The following is a 24149-nucleotide window of genomic DNA, read 5'->3' as shown; positions in this document are numbered from 1 at the left end:
ACCCTCCCGGTGAAACAGAAAACACCCAAAAGCAGAAGCGGGGCGCCGGGATGGCACCCAAACGCCTCCCACCGAAACCAGGCAGCCCCTGCGCGCCGCGGCGCACAGCACTGGCCTTGGGAGGATGAAGCTGTTTCACTTTCAAGTTCTCACAGTGAAGGCACGATGCAAATAGCATCCAACCCCCCTGCAGCACCCAGGGAGCAAGTTACATCCTGCAAAGCCGTCAGGATCCAGGCTGGGAATGCTCCTCCAGAGCCGGCTCCTGCTGCCAGGGATCCCAATCTCAAAGGGCTTCGTGTTTAAGCAGTCACGATGGTGGCCCAGGGCTGCGGGCTGCTGGGGCTGTTCTGCTGCTCCCACACCCTGCTCCAGCCGTGGGGCCATGGTGGGAATTGCCTGAGGGTGGAAGTGTGGGGTGCGCATGGAGGGAAGGCAGCGGGGGAGAGCACCGGGAGATGAGGCAGCTCCATCCCCTGTCCCGGCCATGGGCAGCTCATGGGGTGCTCCACGGAGTCATGGAATGGTTTGGGATGAAGGGACCTCAAAGCTCATCCAGTTCCAACCCCTGCCACGGGCAGGGACCCCTTCCACTGGAGCAGCTTGCTCCAAGCCCCTTCCAACCCATTACCCCTTGTCCCAAGCCCCTCTCCAGCTTTCCTGCAGCCCCTTCAGGCACTGGAGCTGCTCTCAGGTCTCCCCTTCAGGAGCCTTCTCTTCTCCAGGCTGCCCCAGCCCAACTCCCTCAGCCTGGCTCCAGGGCAGAGCTGCTCCAGCCCTCGCAGCAGCTCCCCAAGTCCTCCTCAGGCTGCTCCATCCATCTCCCCCATCCCTCTTTTCCCCCTTCTCCAACAGGAGCAGGAGGAAGGTGATGAGGATGGTGCGGAGCAGGAACATGAGGAGGTCACAGGGCAGCAAACAGAGGCTTCCTCATTCCTCCAGGGTCCTCCCCGTGCTTCCCTTCTCCCGCTGGAAGTAAAACCCAGGAAGGTGAAGCGGTCCCTGGGCTGCAGCACGAACCGCAGCTCCCGGCGCCCCCTCCTGGGGCATCACCACCAGAAACGGGGCAAAACTGGCCAGAAATGGGCAAATCCAGCAAAAACGGGGACAAATCCGGAGCTGCTGCCCCTGTCCCTGCATGCAGCCGGAGCCCCGCAGCTCCTGACACACTTCCTGCAAGGAAAATAGGTCAGGAAGCGCTCCCCGGCCCCCCCGTGCCAGCGCTTGGGACTGAACCCAACCTCCGGGGGTCCCTCAATGCCGGGGGGGGGGGGTGGCTTTGCCATCCTCTCTGCCCCCTAAACCTCCTCCTCGGGGTGCGTTAGCACCCATGGGTGCCCCAGCTCGATGGGTGCAGCCGCCCCATCAGCAGCAGGTTCCGGGTGTCCGGTGCCACCCCGGCCCCCCATTGGGTGCTCCAAACCACCCCGTCAGCACCCAAAGCCCCTGCTGCGCGGTGACGGAGCAACATTCCCGAGGGCTGGATGGACCTGCTGGGGGGGGGGGGACGGACGTGGGATGTGGGGCACGGAGCGGTGCAGAAATCCAATGGGATTCTGAATATCCCAGCGCTGATGGAGCCGCTGCCAGGCATGGAAAACAACCGGCAGCTCCCGCAGGAGCTGGAGCCCGGCGCCGGCGTCCCGGGGTATCCCGATGGGATCACGGCCCCCCCCACCCCGCAGCGCCCATCCTGGGTGAGCGCCTCTGCTCACATTGCATCCACTGCAGCCCCCCCCCAAGCGATGGGACCCCCCCTCCCATGGCCCCGGGACGCGGCGGCAGCGACACGGAGCCAACCTCGGCATTCCCGGAGGACAAAGCGGCCGCTGTCCCGCTGCAGCCGTGACGCCGGAGGAATTCCTGAGGCCGCGGCACAGGGGCCGGGAGGAGGAGGAGGAGGAGGAGGAGGAAGGCGCTGGGTGCTATTGGGTGCTATTGGATGCCGCTGGGTGCCGTCGGGTGCCGCTGGGTGCGTTGGGCGCCGCTGGCAGGGATCCCGGCGCTCTCTGCCCGTGCCCGGAGCCGGGTTTCCCAATGGAAAACAAACCCCGTGCCAGGGCCTCCGGGCGCTGCTCCCCCGGGATTTATCCCGGCACCGGATCCCCGGGGTTGGCCCTCAACAACCCCCCCCTCCCACCCCCGGGTGATGGAGCCCCGGTGAGCGCAGGGATACGGGATGGGGACGGGCATGGGGGAGCTGGGAGTGAGCTGGGAAGGGCTGGGAGTGAGGTGGGGAGCGCTGAGGGGAGCAGGGGTGTACTGGGAATGAGCTTGGGTGTACTGGGAATGAGCTGGAAAGTGCTGGGAGTGAGGTGGAGTGTGCTGGATGAGATTGGGAATCCTGAGGGGAGCAGGGGTGTACTGGGAATGAGCTGGGAAGTGCTGGGAGTGAGGTGGGGAGTGCTGGGAGTGAGGTGGGGAGTGCTGAGGGGAGCAGGGGTGTACTGGGAATGAGCTTGGGTGTACTGGGAATGAGCTGGAAAGTGCTGGGAGTGAGGTGGGGAGTGCTGAGGGGAGCAGGGGTGTACTGGGAATGAGCTTGGGTGTACTGGGAATGAGTTTGGGTGCACTGGGAATGAGCTTGGGTGTACTGGGAATGAGCTTGGGTGTACTGGGAATGAGCTTGGGTGTACTGGGAATGAACTGGAAAGTGCTGGGAGTGAGGTGGAGTGTGCTGGATGAGATTGGGAATCCTGAGGGGAGCAGGGGTGTACTGGGAATGAGTTTGGGTGTACTGGGAATGAGCTGGAAAGTGCTGGGAGTGAGGTGGAGTGTGCTGGATGAGATTGGGAATCCTGAGGGGAGCAGGGGTGTACTGGGAATGAGCTGGGAAGTGCTGGGAGTGAGGTGGAAAGTGCTGGGAATGAGATGGGGAGTGCTGAGAGGAGCAGGGGTGTACTGGGAATGAGCTTGGGTGTACTGGGAATGAGCTTGGGTGTACTGGGAATGATCTGGAAAGTGCTGGGAGTGAACCGGGATATACTGGGAATGAGGTGGGGAGTGCTGATTGAGATGGGACGTGCTGGGGTCAGCTGGAGGAGAGATGGGGTTGAACTGGGCTATACTGGAATTGAGCTGGGTTATACTGGGGGAGCTGGGATGTGGTTGGGGTGAACTGGAGTTTGCTGGGGGAAGCTGGGGCATACTGGTGTTGAGCTGGGACATACTGGTGTTGAGCTGGGACATACCGGTGTTGAGCTGGGACATACTGGTGTTGAGCTGGGACATCCTGGTGTTGAGCTGGGCAGCACTGGGCTGGATCACACCATATGAAGAGGGGCCAGAGCACCCTCCGGGGTGTATCTGCACCCCCAGCGCCGCCATTGCCCCCCAGTCCCAGCGGAGCCCCCGCTCCAAGCCGCTTCCATGGGGCCTGGTCCCGCTCCTGGCAACGGGAGCGGGGGAATTCCCGCGGGACTCCACACAAAAACCCCATTGTTGGCAGCCTCAGGGGGTTCCCTCCCCCATTCCCTGCTCCTTGCATTTGGGATAACGCAGGGGGGTGGTTTGGGGGTGAAGCCCCCCGCATCCCGCCCCGCCGCAGGGACACCAGGGAGCAGGGGATGGATCCAGCTGGACCATGGTCCCTGCAGCGAGCAGAGCAGAACAGGGGGGCACGGACACCATGGGCACCCCATTGCAGCACCCCAAGCTCAGCCTCAGCAGTGGCGGAGACCAGCTCAATGTCCAGGCTCGCACACCCCAACCTCAAGGGCTCTGGGTACCCCAAAACCTCGCAGACCCCAAACCCCCCCTTTGCACCCCAACCCCATCACTCCAGTGTGACAGGTCCACCCCTGGTCTCTGCTGAGCTGCCTACAATGGGGGCATCCCACAGTTGGGATCTGGGGGCCCCTGCTTGGGGGAACACTGGCTTTGGGGGGCTACTGGCATCTATTGCCCATATAGAGGTTGATGATGATGAAGATCCTGGGGAGGAGGACGAAGGCTTTGGATTCATCCCATCTTCCCATTGGACACTGGAGAACACGGAACCATTGACAGCCCCATCTCAGCATCCCATCTTGGGGGGGGCTGTACCCCAGTTGGGCTGTTCCATGGGCCCTACTGGTGTTACTGGCGTGGCCCCAGTTAGTGCTGGGCTCCCAACGGTGGCATCACCACTGCCATGGGTCCAATGGTGGCTCTGGGGGGTATCAACCCAGGGACACCCCCCCTACTGGATCCCCATGGGGCCATGTCCCAGGCGCAGGATACAGACACCCCCCACACACTGGATCCCCATGGGGCCATGTCCCAGGCGCAGGATACAGACACCCCCCCCCACTGGATCCCCATGGGGCCATGTCCCAGGCGCAGGATACAGACACCCCCCCCCCCCCATGTCCTTGTCCCAGATTCATTTGGTTTATTCCTAAACAATCAGCTCCGGATCAAGGTACAAAACCGCCGCCATCCCGAATTCCCGAGCCGAGGCCCCCAGTGCTCACACACCGGGGGTGGGGGCCCCAGGGACCCCCCCAACATCTGGGGATGGCAGCAGAGCCCCCTCAAGTCCCTCCAATAGGCTTAGGACCTCCTCAGCACATCTGGAGCCTGAGAGGCTGGAGCCCCCCAGCACATCTGGGGTGCCAGGAGCCCCCCCAAACACACCTGAAGATGCTGGGACCCCCAACAGGGAGGTGCTAAGAGGCCCCCAAGTCCTGACAACATGAATGGAGGTGCCCCAAGTCCCCCCCCCAGAACATCTGGAGGTGCCCAAGTCCCCCCCAATAGGCTTAGAGGTACCAGGAGCCCCCCTAGAACATCTGGAGATGCTGGAGCCCCCCAGCACATCTGGGGTGCCAAGAGCCCCCCCCCCCCCCATACCTGAAGACACCGGGGATCCCCCCAGAATGCCTGGAGGTGCCCCCAGACCCCCAAAGCTCCCCCCCCCAACACACCTGAAGATACTGGGACCCCCCAGGCCCCCCATCAGGGAGGTGCTGAGAGCCCCCCAGGTCCTGGCACCAGGCATGGAGGTGCCCCAAGAACTCCCCAGCACATCTGGGGGTACCAGGAGCCCCCCAAGCTCCCCCTCTACCTGCATGGATGAGCTGTAACCCCCCCAAGCCCCCCTCCTACATTCCTGGACAAGCCGGGAGCCCCCCTTAGCCCCCCATGTTCCCTCCCTCCAACCCCCCCCAAACCCTGGGGGTCCACTTGGGGGGTCCCATGGGGAGAAGGGACAGGGGAGCAGAGGGAAAGGGGCTGGGGTGCCCCAAAGGCTGGGGAGCAATGGCAGGACCCCCCTCTACCTCTTCCCACCCCCCCCAAGGGCACGAGCTGAAGAGCACTTTGGGTTGGGCAATGATGGGGATGAGGATGAGGATGATGGCTGTGAATGGACCGGATACCCCCCAACTCCCACACCCAATGTGGGGGTACCCAGCATGGCCCTATGGTCCCCAAGCAGTGGGGTGGCACTTGGGGGTCCCCCCAAAGCATTGGGTCATGTTCATGATGTGCACGAGGGACATGAGCTGTGATGGATGGGGAGCACATGGACCATAGAGCCCCCATGGTGGGGGACACATAGACCATAGAGCCCCCATGGGATAGGGGGGTACATGGACCATAGACCCCCATGGCAGGGGGGACACACAGGCCATAGACCCCCATAAGGTGATGGGGACACATGGACCATAGATCCCCATAGGGATTGGGGGGACACACGGACCATAGAGCCCCATAAGGTGATGGGGACACATGGACCATAGAGCCCCATAAGGTGGTGGGGACACATGGACCATAGAGCCCCATAAGGTGATGGGGACACATGGACCATAGAGCCCCATAAGGTGATGGGGACACATGGACCATAGAGCCCCATAAGGTGATGGGGACACATGGACCATAGAGCCCCATAGGGACTGGGGGGACACATGGACCATAGACCCCCATAAGATGATGGGGACACATGGACCATAGAGCCCCATGGTGGGGGTCACACGGACCATAGATCCCCTGTGGTGGGGGACACATGGACCATAGATCCCCTATGGTGGGGGACACATGGACCATAGATCCCCTATGGTGGGGGACACATGGACCGTAGAGCCCCATAGGGATTGGGGGGACACACAGACCACAGAGCCCCATAAGGTCATGGGGACACATGGACCATAGACCCCCATAAGATGATGGGGACACATGGACCATAGAGCCCCATGGTGGGGGTCACACGGACCATAGATCCCCTATGGTGAGGGACACATGGACCATAGAGCCCCATAGGGATTGGGGGGACACACAGACCACAGAGCCCCATAAGGTCATGGGGACACATGGACCGTAGAGCCCCATAAGGTGATGGGGACACATGGACCATAGAGCCCCATGGGGACAGGGGGACCCATAGGGGTGCCGGGGCTCAGTTGAGGCTGTCCTCGTCGCTGGCGTCGCCGCGCTCCTCCCTGCCCTCCGGGAGGGAGCTCTCGTCGATGTTCTCCAGGGAATCGGCGTGCTGGAGGGAGAGCTCGGAGAGCGCCAGCGCCGGGAGCCGGCTCTGCTCCGGGAAGAGCCAGGGCTTGAAGTGCGGCTCGTGCCGCTGCTTCCACTCGGGGTACTTCAGGCACGCCTTGTACATCTTCCGCATGGCCTGCGGGAGTGGGAGGGACTGCATCCCCAGCCCATCCATCCCCATCCCATCCCCATCCATCCCCATCCCATCCCCATCCCATCCCCATCCCACCCCATCCCCATCCCATTCCATCCATCCCCCTCCCCATCCCATTCCATCCCATCCCATCCATCCCCCTCCCCATCCCCATCCCATCCCCATCCCATCCCCATCCCCATCCCATCCCCATCCCATCCCCATCCCATCCCCATCCCATTCCATCCATCCCCCTCCCCATCCCATTCCATCCCATCCCATCCATCCCCCTCCCCATCCCCATCCCATCCCCATCCCATCCCCATCCCATCCCCATCCCCATCCCATCCCCATCCCACCCATCCCCATCCCATTCCATCCCATCCCATCCATCCCCATCCCCATCCCATCCCCATCCCATCCCCATTCCCACCCCATCCCCATCCCATCCCCATTCCCACCCCACCCCATCTCCATCCCACCCCATCCCATCCCCATTCACCCCATCCCCATCCCATCCCATCCCCATCCACTCCATCCCCATCCCATCCCACCCCATCCCCATTCCCACCCCACCCCATCCCCATCCCATCCCCACCCCCACCATACCATCCCATCCCCATTCCTATCCCCATCCCCATCCCATCCCTATCCCCGTCCCCATTCCATCCCCATCCCCATTCCGTCCCTATCCCATCCCCACCCCCAACCCATCCCATCCCATCCCCATCCCCATTCCTATCCCCATTCCCATTTCCATCCCCATCCCCATTCCCATCATCCTATCCCCATCCCAAACCCATCCCCATCCCAATCCCATCCCCATCCCTATCTGCTCCCCACCGCAACCCCATCCCATCCCCATCTCCATCCCAATCCATCCCCATCCCACCCCCATTGCTATCCCATCCCATCTCCACCCCAATCCCCATCCCCATCCTATCCCCATCTCCATCCCATCCTATCCCAATCCCCATCCCCATCCTATCCCCATCTCCATCCCATCCTATCCCATCCTATCCCAATCCCCATCCCAAAGGCTTCCCACACTCACCTTGGGAGCCAGGAACTGTGAGGATTTGTTCACCACCCACTTGGGAAGGGAACCTGGGGGAAGAGGAGACACACTGGGGCTGGTCCCTGCTTGGGGACATCTTGTGGCAAGGGGACGGGGTGATCCAGGGATGCTCAGGGAGGAGAAGCAGGATTCAACCCGAATTCCCGTTGCAGCTTCTTGCTACTTCCCAAAAAAGCCATTTCAGCATCTTGGCTACCCCAAAAATGGACATTTCAAGAGAATGGGCCCAGAATGTTCCCTCCTGGTGCCAGTGCTCCACTTGTATCCTGAGATGATCCCACTGCTGCCTGATGGAGCACACCTGAAACCCATCTACCCTCCCAGCTCTGGGAAACACCCGGATCCGTCCAAACCACTGCATTGATCCCATCATCAACCCTGGAAACACCCAGCTCCATCCATCCCACTGCACTGATCCCATCATCAACCTTGGAAACACTTGGATCCATCCATCCCACTGCACTGATCCCATCATCAACACTGGAGACACCTGGATCCATCCATCCCACTGCATTGATCCCATCATCAACACTGGAAACACCCAGCTCCATCCATCCCACTGCACTGATCCCATCATCAACACTGGAGACACCCAGCTCCATCCATCCCACTGCACTGATCCCATCATCAACCCTGGAAACACCCGGATCCATCCATCCTACTGCATTGATCCCATCATCAACACTGGAAACATCTGGATCCATCCATCCCATCACACTGATCCCATCATCAACACTGGAGACACCCAGCTCCATCCATCCCACTGCATTGATCCCATCATCAACCCTGGAAACACCCAGCTCCATCCATCCCACTGCACTGATCCCACCATCAACCCTGGAAACACCCAGCTCCATCCATCCCATCACATTGATCCCATCATCAACACTGGAAACACCTGGATCCATCCATCCCACTGCCCTGATCCCACCATCAACACTGGAGACACCCAGCTCCATCCATGCCACTGCACTGATCCCATCATCAACCCTGGAAACACTCAGATCCATCCATCCCACTGCACTGATCCCACCATCAACACTGCAGACACCCAGCTCCATCCATCCCACTGCACTGATCCCATCAACACTGGAGACACCTGGATCCATCCATCCCACTGCATTGATCCCATCATCAACACTGGAGACACCTGGATCCGTCCATCCCACTGCACTGATCCCATCATCAACCCTGGAAACACCCAGCTCCATCCATCCCACTGCGCTGATCCCATGGTTCTGTGATCCATCTCAGCTGATCCATCAGGACCACCCCTAACCAGAGGGTGTCTGTCCCCAGGGGTGGCCTGAGCCCCCCAGGGTGCTGGGCAGGGGATGGGGGTCCCCCCTTTACCTTTGGGGTCCACCTGCGCCAGGTAGGTGATGGTGCAGCTCTTGGCCCCCGTCCCCTCGATCAGGTACCCCGTCTGGATGGAGACGGCTCGGACCATGTCCTTCCGTGGGGGGTACTTCTGCACGGGGACACCGGGGGGACATGGGGTGGGTTCAGGCATCCCCCATCCACCCACCCCAGCGCAGGCAGCACCCATGGGACCCCCTCAGCGCACTCACAGGGTGCTTGACGGAGTAGTTCATGATGATGTAGTCATTGCCCATGGGCAGCCAGGAGCGCAGCGTGATGACATCCCGGTTCTTGAGGGGCTTGGGGCACTTCCCTATGGACAGCAATGGGGAGAGACCCCTCCCGGCATGAGCAAACCCCCAGAGCCCACCCTGAATGGTGCCAGGTCCCCCCAGGCACCATGGGCACCACCAGCCCCATGGCTGAGGGAGCCTCCATCACCACGGGACCCACGGCCGTGCTCACAGGCGTAGTAGCCCACGTCGGAGTTGACGGTGAGCTTCCCGATGTCGAAGGTCTCGATGACGTTGGTGTCCCACTTCTTGCGGTACTCGATGTCGTGCAGCACGTCATAGAGGGTCTCTGCCGGCACGTCCCGGCACTCCATCCTGCACTGCAGCACGCCATAGGCGGGTGGCCATGGGGACCCGGTGGAGACACCCGAATCCATCCATCCCACTGCACTGATCCCATCATCAACACTGCAGACACCCAGCTGCATCCATCCCATTGCATTGATCCCATCATCAACACTGGAGACGGAGACACCTGCATCCATCCATCCCACTGCACTGATCCCATCATCAACATTGGAGACACCCAGATAAAACCATCCCACTGCACTGATCCCATCATTAACATTGGAAACACTCAGATCCGTCCATCCCACTGCACTGATCCCATCATCAACACTGGAGACACCCAGCTCCATCCAACCCCACGGAGCCCCTCTCCAACCCCACGGAGCCCCTCTCCCACCCCATGGAGCCCCTCTCCAACCCCATGGAGCCCCTCTCCAACCCCACGGAGCCCCTCTCCCACCCCACGGAGCCCCTCTCCAACCCCACGGAGCCCCTCTCCCACCCCACGGAGCCCCTCTCCAACCCCACGGAGCCCCTCTCCCACCCCATGGAACCCCTCTCCAACCCCACGGAGCCCCTCTCCAACAACACGGAGCCCCTCTCCAACCCCATGGAGCCCCTCTCCCACCCCATGGAGCCCCTCTCCCACCCCATGGAACCCCTCTCCAACCCCATGGAGCCTCTCTCCAACCCCATGGAGCCTCTCTCCCACCCCATGGAGCCCCTCTCCAACCCCACGGAGCCCCTCTCCCACCCCATGGAACCCCTCTCCAACCCCACGGAGCCCCTCTCCAACAACACGGAGCCCCTCTCCAACAACACGGAGCCCCTCTCCCACCCCACGGAACCCCTCTCCAACCCCATGGAGCCCCTCTCCCACCCCATGGAACCCCTCTCCAACCCCATGGAGCCTCTCTCCAACCCCATGGAGCCTCTCTCCAACCCCATGGAGCCCCTCTCCCACCCCACGGAGCCCCTCTCCAACCCCACGGAGCCCCTCTCCCACCCCACGGAGCCCCCCTCCAACAACACGGAGCCCCTCTCCAACCCCACGGAGCCCCTCTCCAACCCCATGGAGCCCCTCTCCCACCCCATGGAGCCCCTCTCCAACCCCACGGAGCCCCTCTCCCACCCCATGGAACCCCTCTCCAACCCCATGGAACCCCTCTCCAACCCCACGGAGCCCCTCTCCAACCCCACATTTCCCACCTCCTGCACCTCAGTCCCCCCCACCCCATCAGCCAACACCTGGTCCAGGGTCAGCCCCTCACACCGGGGACCCCCAGCTCCCACCCCATGGGCCGGGCTGGACGTGGGTGCTCCGGACGTGGAATGTCACCGGGAGAGGGGACGGAGCGGCCCGGAGCAGTGCCGCAGCCCTGGGTCAATATTGACTCTATGGGGCGAGGAGGAGGAGGAGGAGGAGGAAGGTGACACCCGGTGCCAGCGGCTCTGCCCCAGGCAAGAGGTGCCCATGGCCTCCCCACGATGTCCCCCCCCATGCCCGGAGCAGGACCCATGGCCACGGGTGCCGCCACGGGGGTCATTAAGCTCATTACAGAGAAGACCCATGTTCGTTAGCATCCATCGCAAGGGTCATAAGGGACAAGCAGGAGCCTGGGGGGTCCCAGCCGGAACAGCTCCAGCCCCATCCCATGGGATGGCTCCTTCCCAAGGAGCCCCTTCCCCGGGGCAGCATCGCCCAGCATCCACCAGGATGGGATGGGGGGATCCCAAATGGGGTCCCCCCCATCCTTGGGATCACTGAATGCCGCGTCCCATGTCCCAGGGATGAATCACAACCTTGTTTCCAGCCTCCTGGAAAACAGGTTAGACCAGAGCTGCATTCCTGATGGGAAAAGAGGAGATGCCAAAGAGGGGTGGGAGCTGGGGGGGGGGGGCTTGGATGCCACGCTCATCCATGAAATCCAGGCGGAGCATCCCATCCTAGAGCCTGGCTGTCCCCCCGGCGCCACTGCACACACACACAGCATCCATGCGGGAACATCCAGCAGGATCTTCCCAAGCAGGATCCAGGCAGGAGGGTGCTGGGAGCACCGGGATGGGCAGGGAAGGACGTGGGGATGGGTGAGGGACGGCGCCGGGTACGAACTGCCCGTGGTGGGAACGCGCCGGACCAGGACATCCTGGTGCACACCTTGGGATGGTTCCCAGCCACGGCGGAGGACGTGGCACAACCGGATTGTCGGGATGGGCAGGGAACAGGCAGGGAACGGGCAGGGAACGGGCAGGGAACGGGCAGGACACCCCCAGCGACTCCCTGCACACACAGCAGCGCCCCAATCCCACCGGAGCCGCTTTGGGATGCAGGAACACCCCAAAAGCCATCAGCAGAGTCTGGGGGACTCAGCGTGGGGACCGGGATGTGCTGCCCCACGGAGCCAGGCCCAGCGCAGCCTGCCCATGGTGACACCACGGTGACGGGCACGGTGATCAGCACCTACGGCCATTGCCACCCCTTGTCCCCCCAAGCACTCCTCCAGGCTCTGCCGCGCCAGCGCTGGGAGCCAACAGAGGCGATTCCCGGCGGGATTCCCGATGGGAACCGGGACCAACCGGCGCCGCCACCCCAGGGACGGGTCCTGCCAGTGCCGCCGCTGCCACGTCCGTGTTCGGTGGCTGCGGAACCGATGCCACCCCATGGCACGGGGCAAGGGGCAGCACCACAGCGAGCACAAGGACGCCTGCATGCAGCGAGCACTGGGGGGGTCCCCGTCACCCCACTGCAGCTCCCTGGTTCCCCCTTGTCGCAGCTCAGCCCTGGGACACCCCTGGGGTCCCTGTTTGCGATGGGTGACGGCTCAGCCGGGTCCCTGCTCGCCCCGGGGGGGGCTGCATCGCTTGAGGGTCCCCAACTTGCCCCAGGGTCCCCACTAACCCCTGGGGTCCCCACTTGCACCCAGTTCCTGCTCACCCCCATGGTCCACACTTACTTTGGGGTCCCCCTTGCCCCACGGAGCTACATCACTTGAGGGTCCCCACTTGCTGTAGGGACCCCGCTTGCTGTGGAGTCCGTCCTCACCCCAGGGTGCTGCATCACCCCCAAGTCCCCACTCGCTTTGGGGTCCCTGCTCACCCCAGGGTGCTCCATCACCCCCTAACCCCCACTCACTTTGGGGTCCCCCCTTGCTTCAGGTTGCTGCATCGCCCCCAAGTCCCATCTTACTGTGAGGTCCCCCCTTGCTTCTGGATGCTGGATCCCTTGAGGGTCCCCACTCGCTGTGGGGTTCCCCGTCACCCCCCAAGTCCCATTCACTGCGGGGTCCCCCTTACCCCTGGGTGCGGCATCACCCCAGGTCCCCACTTCCCTCCATCCACCACCCCCCCCACACACGGGGCATCCCCCTTCGTTTCCCCCCCCATTGAAGGCCCCCGCTCCGGGGCTGCCCCCGCTGCCGGTTCCCGTTCCCGATCCCGATCCCGATCCCGGGGTCTCACCTTGATCTTGTGGAGGTCGCGCTCGGGCTCGCGGAGCTGCACCCACACCGCCACCCCCCCCTTGCTGTAGGTGAGGCTCCAGCCGCGCTCGGACTCGCACAGCGCCCGGAACGCGCCGAAGTCGCGGTCGTCGGGGATCTGGACGCTATCGCGACCCGACATGGTCCGGTCCGCCCCGGTCCTGCTCCGGTCCCTCCGGTTCCCCCCCCCCCCCAACCTACGGCGGCGGCGGCGGCATCCCCGGTGCGCGGTGCGCGATGGGCAGGGGCGGGACCGGGAGCGCGGGGCGGCCCCGGGGCGGGGAGGGGAGGGACCGGGACCGGGACCGGGGAGGGGAGCGGCGGAACCGGACCACGGGGGGGGGAGCGGGGAAGGCACCGGGGCGCACGCACAGATGTGCGCAGGTGTCGCGCGGACCCCCGCAGTGCGCACACAAACACGCGTGTTCATACATGTACATGTCCTTCACGGGCATCATCACATGGGTGCGCTCACAGACACAGTGGCACATACGTGACTGCGCAGACACATGGGCTCATGCATACGGGTGTGCGCACAGGCGTGGGCACGGATGCGCATGTATGTGCATTCTTACATGCGTGCACAGAGGCATGCGTGTGCATGCACACACGTGCACTAATACAGGCATGCACACAGGTGATTCACAGATGTGTACGCGCATGTGTACTCACATGCGTGTACACAGTCATGTACATGCATGCACACACATGCATTGACATGCGCATGAATGTGCGCACGTTCAGGCATGCGTGTGCATGTACACATAAGGGCACTCATGCACACAGGCATGCTCACACCCCGGCATGTATGTACATGCACACACATGATTCACACACATACATGTGTACTCACACACATGCAGTCATGCACATGCATGCACACACATGTGCACTCATGCACGCAGGCACCTATGTGCATGTGCACACAGGATTCACACACATATATACATACATGTGCATTCAAACTCATATACATGCGCAGACACATGCATTTACATACATGAACTGACATGCAAACACATGGGTGCCCTCACACGCACACACATGTGCACGCACATGGGTGCCCTCACACGCACACACATGTGCACACACATGGGTGCCCTCACACGCACACATGTGCACACACATGGCTGCACTCACACACACATGCGCACACACATGGGTGCCCTCACACGCACACACATGTGCACACACATGGGTGCATGCACACGCACACACATGGGTGCCCTCACACGCACACATGTGCACACACATGGCTGCACTCACACACACACACGTGCACACACATGGGTGCATGCACACGCACACACATGGGTGCCCTCACACACACACACGTGCACACACATGTGTGCATGCACACGCACACACATGGGTGCCCTCACAGGTACACACGGAGCACCTGCACGTGTGCAAGCCCTGCATGGGTGAGCCGAGGCCTCAAGCTGAGCCTGCAGCGCTTGTGCACACGTGTGTGGGTGCACATGTGTGTGAGTTCACATGTGCACGTGTGCCGCTGCATTCACGTGCCCATGTGTGTGCATGTACATGTGGGAACAGATGTGAGTGCACCTCTGTGTGCAGCTGCTTGTGCCTGTACATGCATGTTCACGTGAGTGCATATGTATGTGCACGTATGTCTGTGAATCCTGTGTGCCCATGCATGTGCATGACTGTATGTTCACGTGTGACTGCATGTGTGTGTTCATGCGTGTGCGTGCCCCATGGGTGCACGCGTGTGAGTACATGTGTACACGCGTGTGCTCCCCCAAGCACACATACGTGTGTGGGAGTGAATATGTACGTGCACTCCTCTGCATGTGCATGTATGCAGGTGCAATCCTATGTGTGGGATTACGTGTGTGCATGTGCACACATGTGTATGAGCACATTCATGTATGTACACGTGTGTATGAGCACATGCGTATGTACACACGTGTGTATGAGCACATGTGTATGTACACACATGTGCATGTGTATGTACACGTGTGTATGAACACATGCGTGTGTACGAGCACATGCGTATGTACACGTGTGCATGTGTACATGTGTGTGTATGTACACATGTGCATGAGCACATGCGTGTGTATGTGCACACGTGTGTATAAGCACATGTGTATGTGCACACGTGTGCATGTGTACATGTCTGTGTAGGTACACATGTGCATGAGCACATGCGTATGTGCACACGTGTGTATGAGCACATGCGTATGTACACACATGTGTATGAGCACATGTGTATGAGCACATGCGTGTGTACACACATGTGCATGAACACATACGTGTGTATGTACACACGTGTGCATGTGTACATGTGTATGTACACATGTGTATGTGCACACGTGTACATGTGTGTTTACGTACACACGTTTATGAGCACATGCGTGTGTACACACGTGTGCATGTGTACATGTGTGTTTACGTACACACGTGTGTGAGCGCTGATCCTGCCCCAGCAGGCCCAGCCGGGTCTCGAACCCGTGGCTCCACCCCTCCCATTTCCCGGCATGCCCCGGGCGCGGCGCGGTGCCCCGGCGCCCCCTGGGTGTTGTAGTCCGCAGCGGCGCCGCTAACCCAGCGGAGGCCGCGGCGCGGGACTACAACTCCCAGCAGGCTTTGCGCAGCGGCCGCTCTGACTGCGCCGGCTTGCCGGCTGCCGCCATCTTGCCTCACCGGCTTCCATCGGCTCGGAGGGGGCTCGGGCGGCACCGGCAGCGCGCACCGGGACGATGCTGACCTCCCTCGCGGCCCGCCCGCCGCCACCGGGGCTGGCGCGGCTCCTGCGGGCGCGGCCCGGCCCCGGGGCTCCGCCGGCCGCGGTGCCTGAGGGGGCCGGGGGCGCCGGGCCGCGGCTGGGGGCGGGCTGGGCCGGCAGGGGGCGCCAGCGGTCCGCGCCACCGGGCCTGGGGGTGTCATGGCGGGGGCAGAGCCCCGGGGGGCGGCCCCTGTCCGTGGGGCCAGGCCCCAAGGGGTCCCCCTTAGCAGTGGGGCCAGGCCCCATGGGGACCCCCTTAGCAGTGGGGCCAGGCCCCAAGGGGACCCCCTTAGCAGTGGGGCCAGGCGCCAAGGGGACCCCCATGGGTGAGCAGCAGGTCCCGGGGCCGGCCCCCCCGCAGCCCCCCAGCACTGCCCGGCCCGGCCCGGTGCCCGCCGTGCCCCGTGGAGCGCCGCCGCCGTGTGCCCAGCACCCGCGGCCCCATGGAGGGGAGCCCGAGGGGCGGCGGAGCGGAGCCGTGCTGCCCGGCCTGGCTGCGGCCCTGGCCCTCTGCTACCTGCGGGACCGGCGGTCCAAGGGTGACTATTGCTGCTCGGCCCGGCGGGGACGGGGATGGGGACGGGGGGTGCCTCCTGGGCCATGGAGCCCGCCCCGGGGTGAGCTCTCGAGCGGAGCACGGGATATCGGTGCTGGAGGAGGGAAGGGATGGAGCTGCCGCCGTGAGGAGCCCGGTTTGGGTCTGGGCCTTGCTATGCGGCCTCAGGCCCGTGTCACCGCGCTGGGGCGGGGTGTTCTGGCACCGGAGGGACCGGAGGAGGGCACGGAGCTGCTGCGAGGGCTGGAGCAGCTCTGCCCCGGAGCCAGGCTGAGAGAGCTGGGCTGGGGCAGCCTGGAGAAGAGAAGGCTCCTGAAGGGGAGACCTGAGAGCAGCTCCAGTGCCTGAAGGGGCTGCAGGAAAGCTGGAGAGAGGCTTGGGACAAGGGGAATGGCTTGAACCTGCCCGAGGGGAGACTGAGCTGAGCTCTTAGGCAGAAGCTCTTCCCTGGGAGGGTGCTGAGGCGCTGGCACAGGGTGCCCAGAGAAGCTGTGGCTGCCCCATCCCTGGCAGTGTTCAAGGCCAGGTTGGACACAGGGGCTTGGAGCAAGCTGCTCTATGGAAGGGGTCCCTGCCCGTGGCAGGGGTTGGAGCTGGAGCAGGAAGCAGCCGAGGGCTGGGCCCCTGGGGGGATGTCCCCGCACCCCCATGCCCCAGCAGGGCTCTGCTGGTCCCACCTCTGGGTGCTGCCCTTACCCTCGGCAGCCAGGAGGTGTCATTGCGGGCCCATGGCAGCAGCTCCGTGGGGGTGAGGCTGTGGCTGCTGGGTTTGCCCTGTTCCTCCCGTTGGGAGTCACTTGGGCCCTTGCTGGAGCCTGCCCTGGCTCATCCCTGTGTGTCCCAGCAGGACCTTCCCCCTCTGCTCCAGCCATTTCCAGGCCCGTGCCGTGGCACCTTCAGAGGCAGAGAACGGCAGCACCCCCAGTGTAAGGGGAGGTGTCCCTGGGGATATGGGAGAGACCAGGAAGGAGCCGTTCACATCCCTGGGTCCATCGTGCTCCTGGGGGAGCTCTCCTGTTAGGATGCAGCGGGCAGGGGGCTGCTGTGTCTGCTGAGCACGGAATCATGGAACGGGTTGGGTTGAAGGGACCTTAAAGCTCCTCCATTGCCAGCCCCCTGCCACGGGCAGGGACCCCTTCCATAGAGCAGCTTGCTCCAAGCCCCTGTGTCCAACCTGGCCTTGAGCGCTGCCAGGGATGGGGCAGCCCCAGCTTCTCTGGGGGCTGTGGGGCTGGTCCCTGGGAACTCACTTCCCATTCTTTCTCCCTTTCCAGAAGATGCTCTGCTGGAAGCCGCCAGGTTCAACAACGTTCCGGAGGTCAGCAGGTGAGCAGGATTGGTGGGATGCTGCTGCTGCCCCGGGCTGGGAAGGCCCCCGAGCTCTGTCAGCACTTGCTGAGGGTGACCTCGTCCTTCGTGCCTGCCGTGGCTCACAGGTGGCAGTGTCCAAGCAGGTATCCCAAGGGATGGAGCAGTGGGAGCTGCTCCTGCAGCCCTTGGAGCACTCGGCTCTCCAGCTTGGATCCCTGTGGCCATGGCACAGGGTGCCCAGAGAAGCTGGGGCTGCCCCATCCCTGGCAGTGCTCAAGACCAGGTTGGACACAGGGTCTTGGAGCAAGCTGCTCCAGTGTGAGGTGTCCCTGCCTGTGGCTTTGGATGAGCTTTAAGCTCCCTTCATCCCAGCCCATCCCGTGACTCCCTCCCAGTCCTGCTCCATGGGGAGCTGCCTCCCACGCAGCACCCCTGTCCCTTTCCTGCTGCCTCTCCCTGCTGCATTCCTCTTCCCCACCAGCTTCCCGAGCCCAGGAACACCACAGCTGCTGCAGAGCTGCCACGGGAGGCACCAGTGCCCTTCCTTGAGGGTGCTTGGCTTTCCCACTGCCCGCGCTGGTGCCTGGCAGGGCAGGAGCCTGGCGCTGAGCTCGGTGCTGGGGCTGCACCCAGGAGCAGGCAGCGCCCCCCCCATTCCCAACCCATCCTCCCAAAGCTGCTGTCCCTGCTTCCAGCCCCCGTGCACAAAGGAGAGGGGAGGCTGCCCCGGTGGTGGTGTTCTGTGTGCTTTTAGGCTCAGCTCAGCTCTGTGCCGTGGTTTAAGCCCTGATGGGATACCACAGAGGCTGCAGGGCCGAGCTCTCGCATGCTCAGGCCCCGCAGCGGGATGGAGAGGCTCAGTGTGTGCTGTCAGCACCCGTGTCCTGAGGCCAGGCCAGCAGAGCCGAGCGCGGCCGGGCCGCTGCTCTCGTGCTTATCGATGCTGTTCACCTCTGCATCCCCTCCCCTCGCTGATGATGGGAAGCAGCCACCTCCTGGCTGTCACTGCCAGAGCCTGCTCCCGTGCTCTCCCCGTCTGCTGCTGGGCACTCCCTTGGCTTTCCTGCTGCAGGAGCTGGGCAGCTGGACTTCATCAAGGGCCTCGTCCAGCCGCCGCCTCCCCACGGCCCCTTTATGCCTTACAGTGAGGAGGAAATGGAAGCTTTTGGTCTGAGGGCAGGAGATGGACCCGTGGGAGAGGGTGCTGTGAGGTACCCAGACTTCCAGGCCATCAGTTAAGTCATAGATGGGTTTATCTGGGGAGGAAGAAGAGGGTAGAGAGAGGCTCCAGGGAGCAGAGGCTGTGCTGGAAGCAGGGAAGGGAAGAGCTTTGAGAACTGTGGCCCTCATCCCAAAGAGCTGTGGTCTCTCTCTTGGAAGAGATGAGGTCCCCTAAAGATCCCCCTGTGGAATCACCCCTGGGATGCCCATGGGAGCCTCATGGAGCTCAACCAGGCCAAGGGCAAGGTCCTGCCCTTGGGCTCGGGCAATCCCAGCACAAACACAGGCTGGGAGAGATGGGATGGAGCCTGAGGAGAAGGACTTGGGGGTTCCCATCCCTGGCTGTGCTCAAGGCCGGGTTGGACACAGGGGCTTGGAGCAAGCTGCTCTATGGAAGGGGTCCCTGCCCGTGGCAGGGGTTGGGACTGGAGGAGCTTTAAGGTCCCTTCATCCCAAACCAGTCTTGGATTCTATGAGCTTGTGTGACCATTGCCTTTGGAGCAAACCAGCTCTTCCCTTCAGACCCTCCCCACCATCAGCCTGTACAGATGGTAACACCGAATGAATGTCGACAGTTTAATTCCTCTCAACCTCAGTGATTCCACGTGTTTGGAAGCGAAGGAAGAAGCAGAGCCAGGGAGAACAACTGCCTCAATCCCCCTGTGTTCCTCTTAACAGTGATGCTCCGTGGTCCAGCCTGGCGCCTTACCAAGCACCCACCAAAGAGCAGGCTCAGAGCAGAGCTTCCTCCTGCCTGAGGGTGATGGAGCAGTGTTCTGAGCACTCAGGGCAGTGACTCATGGAAACACGGAGCCTGTGGCCCAGCTCCTGGCAGCCTCATTCCCAGCAGCAGGCACCAGCCCAGATCCGCCTGCTGATGGGATGTGGAGGTGCCCAGGAGCTCCCAGGGGATCCAGGCAGCCGTGGAGGGGGCAGGAAGCTCCACGTCAGCTCCTGCTGCTCTCTCTGAAGCTTCTCCCTCGCGTTGCAGGCACCAGAGGTGCGGTTCCACCTGACGGGAGGTCCTGATCCCAACAGGAGCATCAGGCTGCTCTTCCCAGCGAGGAGCAGCGTGATCTGGACCCTCAGAGCCCCCTGCTTCATTCCACTGGGAGATACCGTCTCCCATTGCTGGCACAGAGAGGTTTGCTCCCACTGCTGTGTTCACTCCCCACAGCGTTCCCGTTGGGATCAGTTGCAGGCATGCTGGTGTGAGCTGTGCTCCGGAGCACGTGATGCACACAATTCCACTCTGGAAGTGCCTCTGTCCCATGCACTGTGCCATGGGGTTGGCCTGCTCCTGGCACATCAGCCCTGGGGCTGTGGGAGAGGAGCTGAAGGGTCCCAGCCTGGGTGCGCTGCTCACTGGTGGTGACGCGGGCTGGGGAGCAAGGAGGCTCTTGTGGAAGGGGCTGATCCTTTCTGCTCTGAGCACACCTGAGGCAGCAGGGCATGGAGAGGCCCCCAGTGCAGTGTGAGCCATGCAGTTATGGAGTGCTTTGGGTTGGAGCTCATCCAGTTCAGCCTGGAGAAGAGAAGGCTCCTGAAGGGGAGCCCTTAGAGCAGCTCCAGTGCCTGAAGGGGCTGCAGGAAAGCTGGAGAGGGGCTTGGGACAAGGGATGTAGGGACAGGCCAAGGGGAATGGCTTGAACCTGCCCGAGGGGAGACTGAGCTGAGCTCTTAGGCAGAAGCTCTTCCCTGGGAGGGTGCTGAGGCGCTGGCACAGGGTGCCCAGAGAAGCTGTGGCTGCCCCATCCCTGGCAGTGTTCAAGGCCAGGTTGGACACGGGCTTGGAGCAAGCTGCTCTATGGAACAGGTCCCTGCCTGTGGCTTTAGATGAGCTTTAAGCTCCCTTCACCCCAACCCATTCCAGGATTCCGTGATGCCATTCTTTCAGCCTGTTTGGAAAAGCAAAGCCTTCTCCTAGAGCTGAGGCATCTCCAGGCTCTGGACGTGGGATGGAGTTTGGCATCTCCCCATGCCTGTGTCTCTGCGTCCCCATCACCTGGGTTCTCCCTTTCTGTGCTTCTCCCCCCTCAGACAGCCCCGCTCTCATCCAGGATCTGTTTCCTTCCTGCAACCTGGATTTCTGAGGGCTTCCCTTGGGCTCTGAGCATCCCCTTCCAGGCGCTTCTCCTTGGCCATCCCCTCTCCTCATGGCCTGTTGGTTCTGTGTGCTTTAGGGACACCTTGGGACCTAACACTGCTCCTCTGCTTGTCCCTTCCGTCCCTGCAGCAGCGCTTGTGGGCTCGTGTGTGTTCCCAGGGGTGACCACGGGTGCTTGAGGAGCAGTCGGGAGCCAGCACCCGCATCGGAGCCCTTGCAGCAGCTCCACGTTCTCCCTCTGCTCCTTCCCCTCTCCTTGTGCTTTCATGTCCGGAGCCGTCGTTGCCTTGGGATGGTTCCATCCTCCCGCTGGTGCAAAGGGCACATCCCGAGGGGTGTCCCCCCCCCTTTTCCCTTGCCCTCACCCGGAGCACCCATTGTTGGGGGGGGCTAAGTTCAAGTTTGCAGCCCCCGGTCCCGCAGCTGGCAGGAGGGAGGCGCTGAGCACAAAGTCAAACATGGCCCTGGGCCCCGTGTCAGCGAGGCGCTCAGCCAGAACCTGCCCACGGAGGGGGAACGGGGCCCATCTGCCAGCCCGGCCTGCCCCGGGATCAAAGGGCTCCCAGCGGGAGCAGGCCACAAAGACCTGGGTGCTCCGAGCAGGCGGTGATGCTCTGAGCTGGGTGCTGGGGGGGATGGCATCACCGGGTGCTGCCTGAGCTGGGGCCGCAGCGGGCCCCCAGGCGCCCTCAGTGGTAGGAAGCCATTGGGAAGAGCTCTTCCCGTGGGGGGCCCGTTGGACTTTCTGCCTGAAAACCCTAAACCAAGGGGTTCGGGGAGAAGCGGCTGAGCTTTGTGCCATCAAACCCGTGCAAAAGGGCTTTGGGGAAGCACAGCAGCTTTCTGGCCCCAGAGACCAGGTTGGGTGCCATGGTTTAGTGTGAGGTGTCCCTGCCCACGGCAGCAGGTTAGAACTGGGTGATCTTAAGGTCCTTTCCAACCCGAACCATTCTGTGATTCTATAACCCTAGAAAATAACTTTGCAGGGGGAGCAGGCGAGCTTTCTTGGGTAAAAACCTTTAAAAGAGGTGTTTTGGGGAGAGCCGGATGAGCTTTGTGCCCTGAACTCTAAAGTACAGTGTGTTCTGGAGAACCGGATGAGCTTTGTGCCCTGAACTCTAAAGTACAGTGTGTTCTGGAGAACCAGATGTGCTTTGTGCCCTGAACTCTAAAGTACAGTGTGTTCTGGAGAACCGGATGTGCTTTGTGCCCTGAACTCTAAAGTACAGTGTGTTGTGGAGAACCAGATGTGCTTTGTGGCCTGAACTCTAAAGTACAGTGTGTTCTGGAGAGCCGGATGAGCTTTGTGCCCTGAACTCTAAAGTACAGTGTGTTCTGGAGAGCCAGATGTGCTTTGTGCCCTGAACTCTAAAGTACAGTGTGTTCTGGAGAGCCGGATGAGCTTTGTGCCCTGAACTCTAAAGTACAGTGTGTTCTGGAGAGCCAGATGTGCTTTGTGCCCTGAACTCTAAAGTACAGTGTGTTCTGGAGAACCAGATGTGCTTTGTGCCCTGAACTCTACAGTGTGTTCTGGAGAACCAGATGTGCTTTGTGCCCTGAACTCTAAAGTACAGTGTGTTCTGGAGAGCCGGATGAGCTTTGTGCCCTGAACTCTAAAGTACAGTGTGTTCTGGAGAACCAGATGGGCTTTGTGCCCTGAACTCTAAAGTACAGTGTGTTCTGGAGAACCAGATGTGCTTTGTGCCCTGAACTCTACAGTGTGTTCTGGAGAACCAGATGTGCTTTGTGCCCTGAACTCTAAAGTACAGTGTGTTCTGGAGAGCCGGATGAGCTTTGTGCCCTGAACTCTAAAGTACAGTGTGTTCTGGAGAACCAGATGGGCTTTGTGCCCTGAACTCTAAAGTACAGTGTGTTCTGGAGAACCAGATGGGCTTTGTGCCCTGAACTCTAAAGTACAGTGTGTTCTGGAGAACCAGATGTGCTTTGTGCCCTGAACTCTACAGTGTGTTCTGGAGAACCAGATGTGCTTTGTGCCCTGAACTCTAAAGTACAGTGTGTTCTGGAGAGCCGGATGAGCTTTGTGCCCTGAACTCTAAAGTACAGTGTGTTCTGGAGAACCAGATGGGCTTTGTGCCCTGAACTCTAAAGTACAGTGTGTTCTGGAGAGCCGGATGAGCTTTGTGCCCTGAACTCTAAAGTACAGTGTGTTCTGGAGAACCAGATGTGCTTTGTGCCCTGAACTCTAAAGTACAGTGTGTTCTGGAGAACCAGATGTGCTTTGTGCCCTGAACTCTAAAGTACAGTGTGTTCTGGAGAGCCGGATGAGCTTTGTGCCCTGAACTCTACAGTGTGTTCTGGAGAACCAGATGGGCTTTGTGCCCTGAACTCTAAAGTACAGTGTGTTCTGGAGAGCCGGATGAGCTTTGTGCCCTGAACTCTAAAGTACAGTGTGTTCTGGAGAACCAGATGTGCTTTGTGCCCTGAACTCTAAAGTACAGTGTGTTCTGGAGAGCCGGATGAGCTTTGTGCCCTGAACTCTAAAGTACAGTGTGTTCTGGAGAACCAGATGGGCTTTGTGCCCTGAACTCTAAAGTACAGTGTGTTCTGGAGAGCCGGATGAGCTTTGTGCCCTGAACTCTAAAGTACAGTGTGTTCTGGAGAACCAGATGTGCTTTGTGCCCTGAACTCTAAAGTACAGTGTGTTCTGGAGAACCAGATGGGCTTTGTGCCCTGAACTCTAAAGTACAGTGTGTTCTGGAGAACCGGATGTGCTTTGTGCCCTGAACTCTAAAGTACAGTGTGTTCTGGAGAACCAGATGTGCTTTGTGCCCTGAACTCTAAAGTACAGTGTGTTCTGGAGAACCGGATGTGCTTTGTGCCCTGAACTCTAAAGTACAGTGTGTTCTGGAGAACCGGATGAGCTTTGTGCCCTGAACTCTAAAGTACAGTGTGTTCTGGAGAACCGGATGAGCTTTGTGCCCTGAACTCTAAAGTACAGTGTGTTCTGGAGAACCAGATGTGCTTTGTGCCCTGAACTCTAAAGTACAGTGTGTTCTGGAGAACCAGATGTGCTTTGTGCCCTGAACTCTAAAGTACAGTGTGTTCTGGAGAACCGGATGAGCTTTGTGCCCTGAACTCTA

General features: G+C 61.2%; 2 protein-coding genes across 2 annotated transcripts in view; one reads left to right on the top strand and one right to left on the bottom strand.

Moving 5' to 3' along the window:
* Positions 1-6362: 6362 nt before the first annotated feature.
* STARD10 (StAR related lipid transfer domain containing 10) lies at positions 6363-13247 on the bottom strand. Its single transcript, XM_061442160.1, has 6 exons — positions 13082-13247; positions 9507-9654; positions 9251-9354; positions 9033-9150; positions 7656-7708; positions 6363-6604 (listed from the first exon to the last, which is right to left on the bottom strand). Exons 1-6 carry the CDS (start codon positions 13241-13243, stop codon positions 6377-6379), a joined length of 813 nt encoding a protein of 270 aa, XP_061298144.1. The 5' UTR covers positions 13244-13247; the 3' UTR covers positions 6363-6376.
* Positions 13248-16097: 2850 nt separating this feature from the next.
* Positions 16098-24149, top strand: part of CLPB (ClpB family mitochondrial disaggregase) — a 52274-nt gene continuing 44222 nt past the window's right edge. The window contains exons 1-2 of the mRNA XM_061442139.1: positions 16098-16392; positions 17684-17735. Of these exons, the coding sequence (XP_061298123.1) occupies positions 16098-16392; positions 17684-17735 (347 nt within the window). The remainder of the gene's footprint in view (positions 16393-17683; positions 17736-24149) is intronic.

Source organism: Pezoporus flaviventris, unplaced genomic scaffold, assembly GCF_033815535.1.
Source record: "Pezoporus flaviventris isolate CSIRO_AGI_PZ_B2104156 unplaced genomic scaffold, CSIRO_AGI_Pfla_v1 ptg000215l, whole genome shotgun sequence".
Taxonomy (NCBI): domain Eukaryota; kingdom Metazoa; phylum Chordata; class Aves; order Psittaciformes; family Psittacidae; genus Pezoporus; species Pezoporus flaviventris.
Note: the sequence above shows the minus strand (reverse complement) of the source record. Positions and strands in the feature narration are given on the sequence as shown.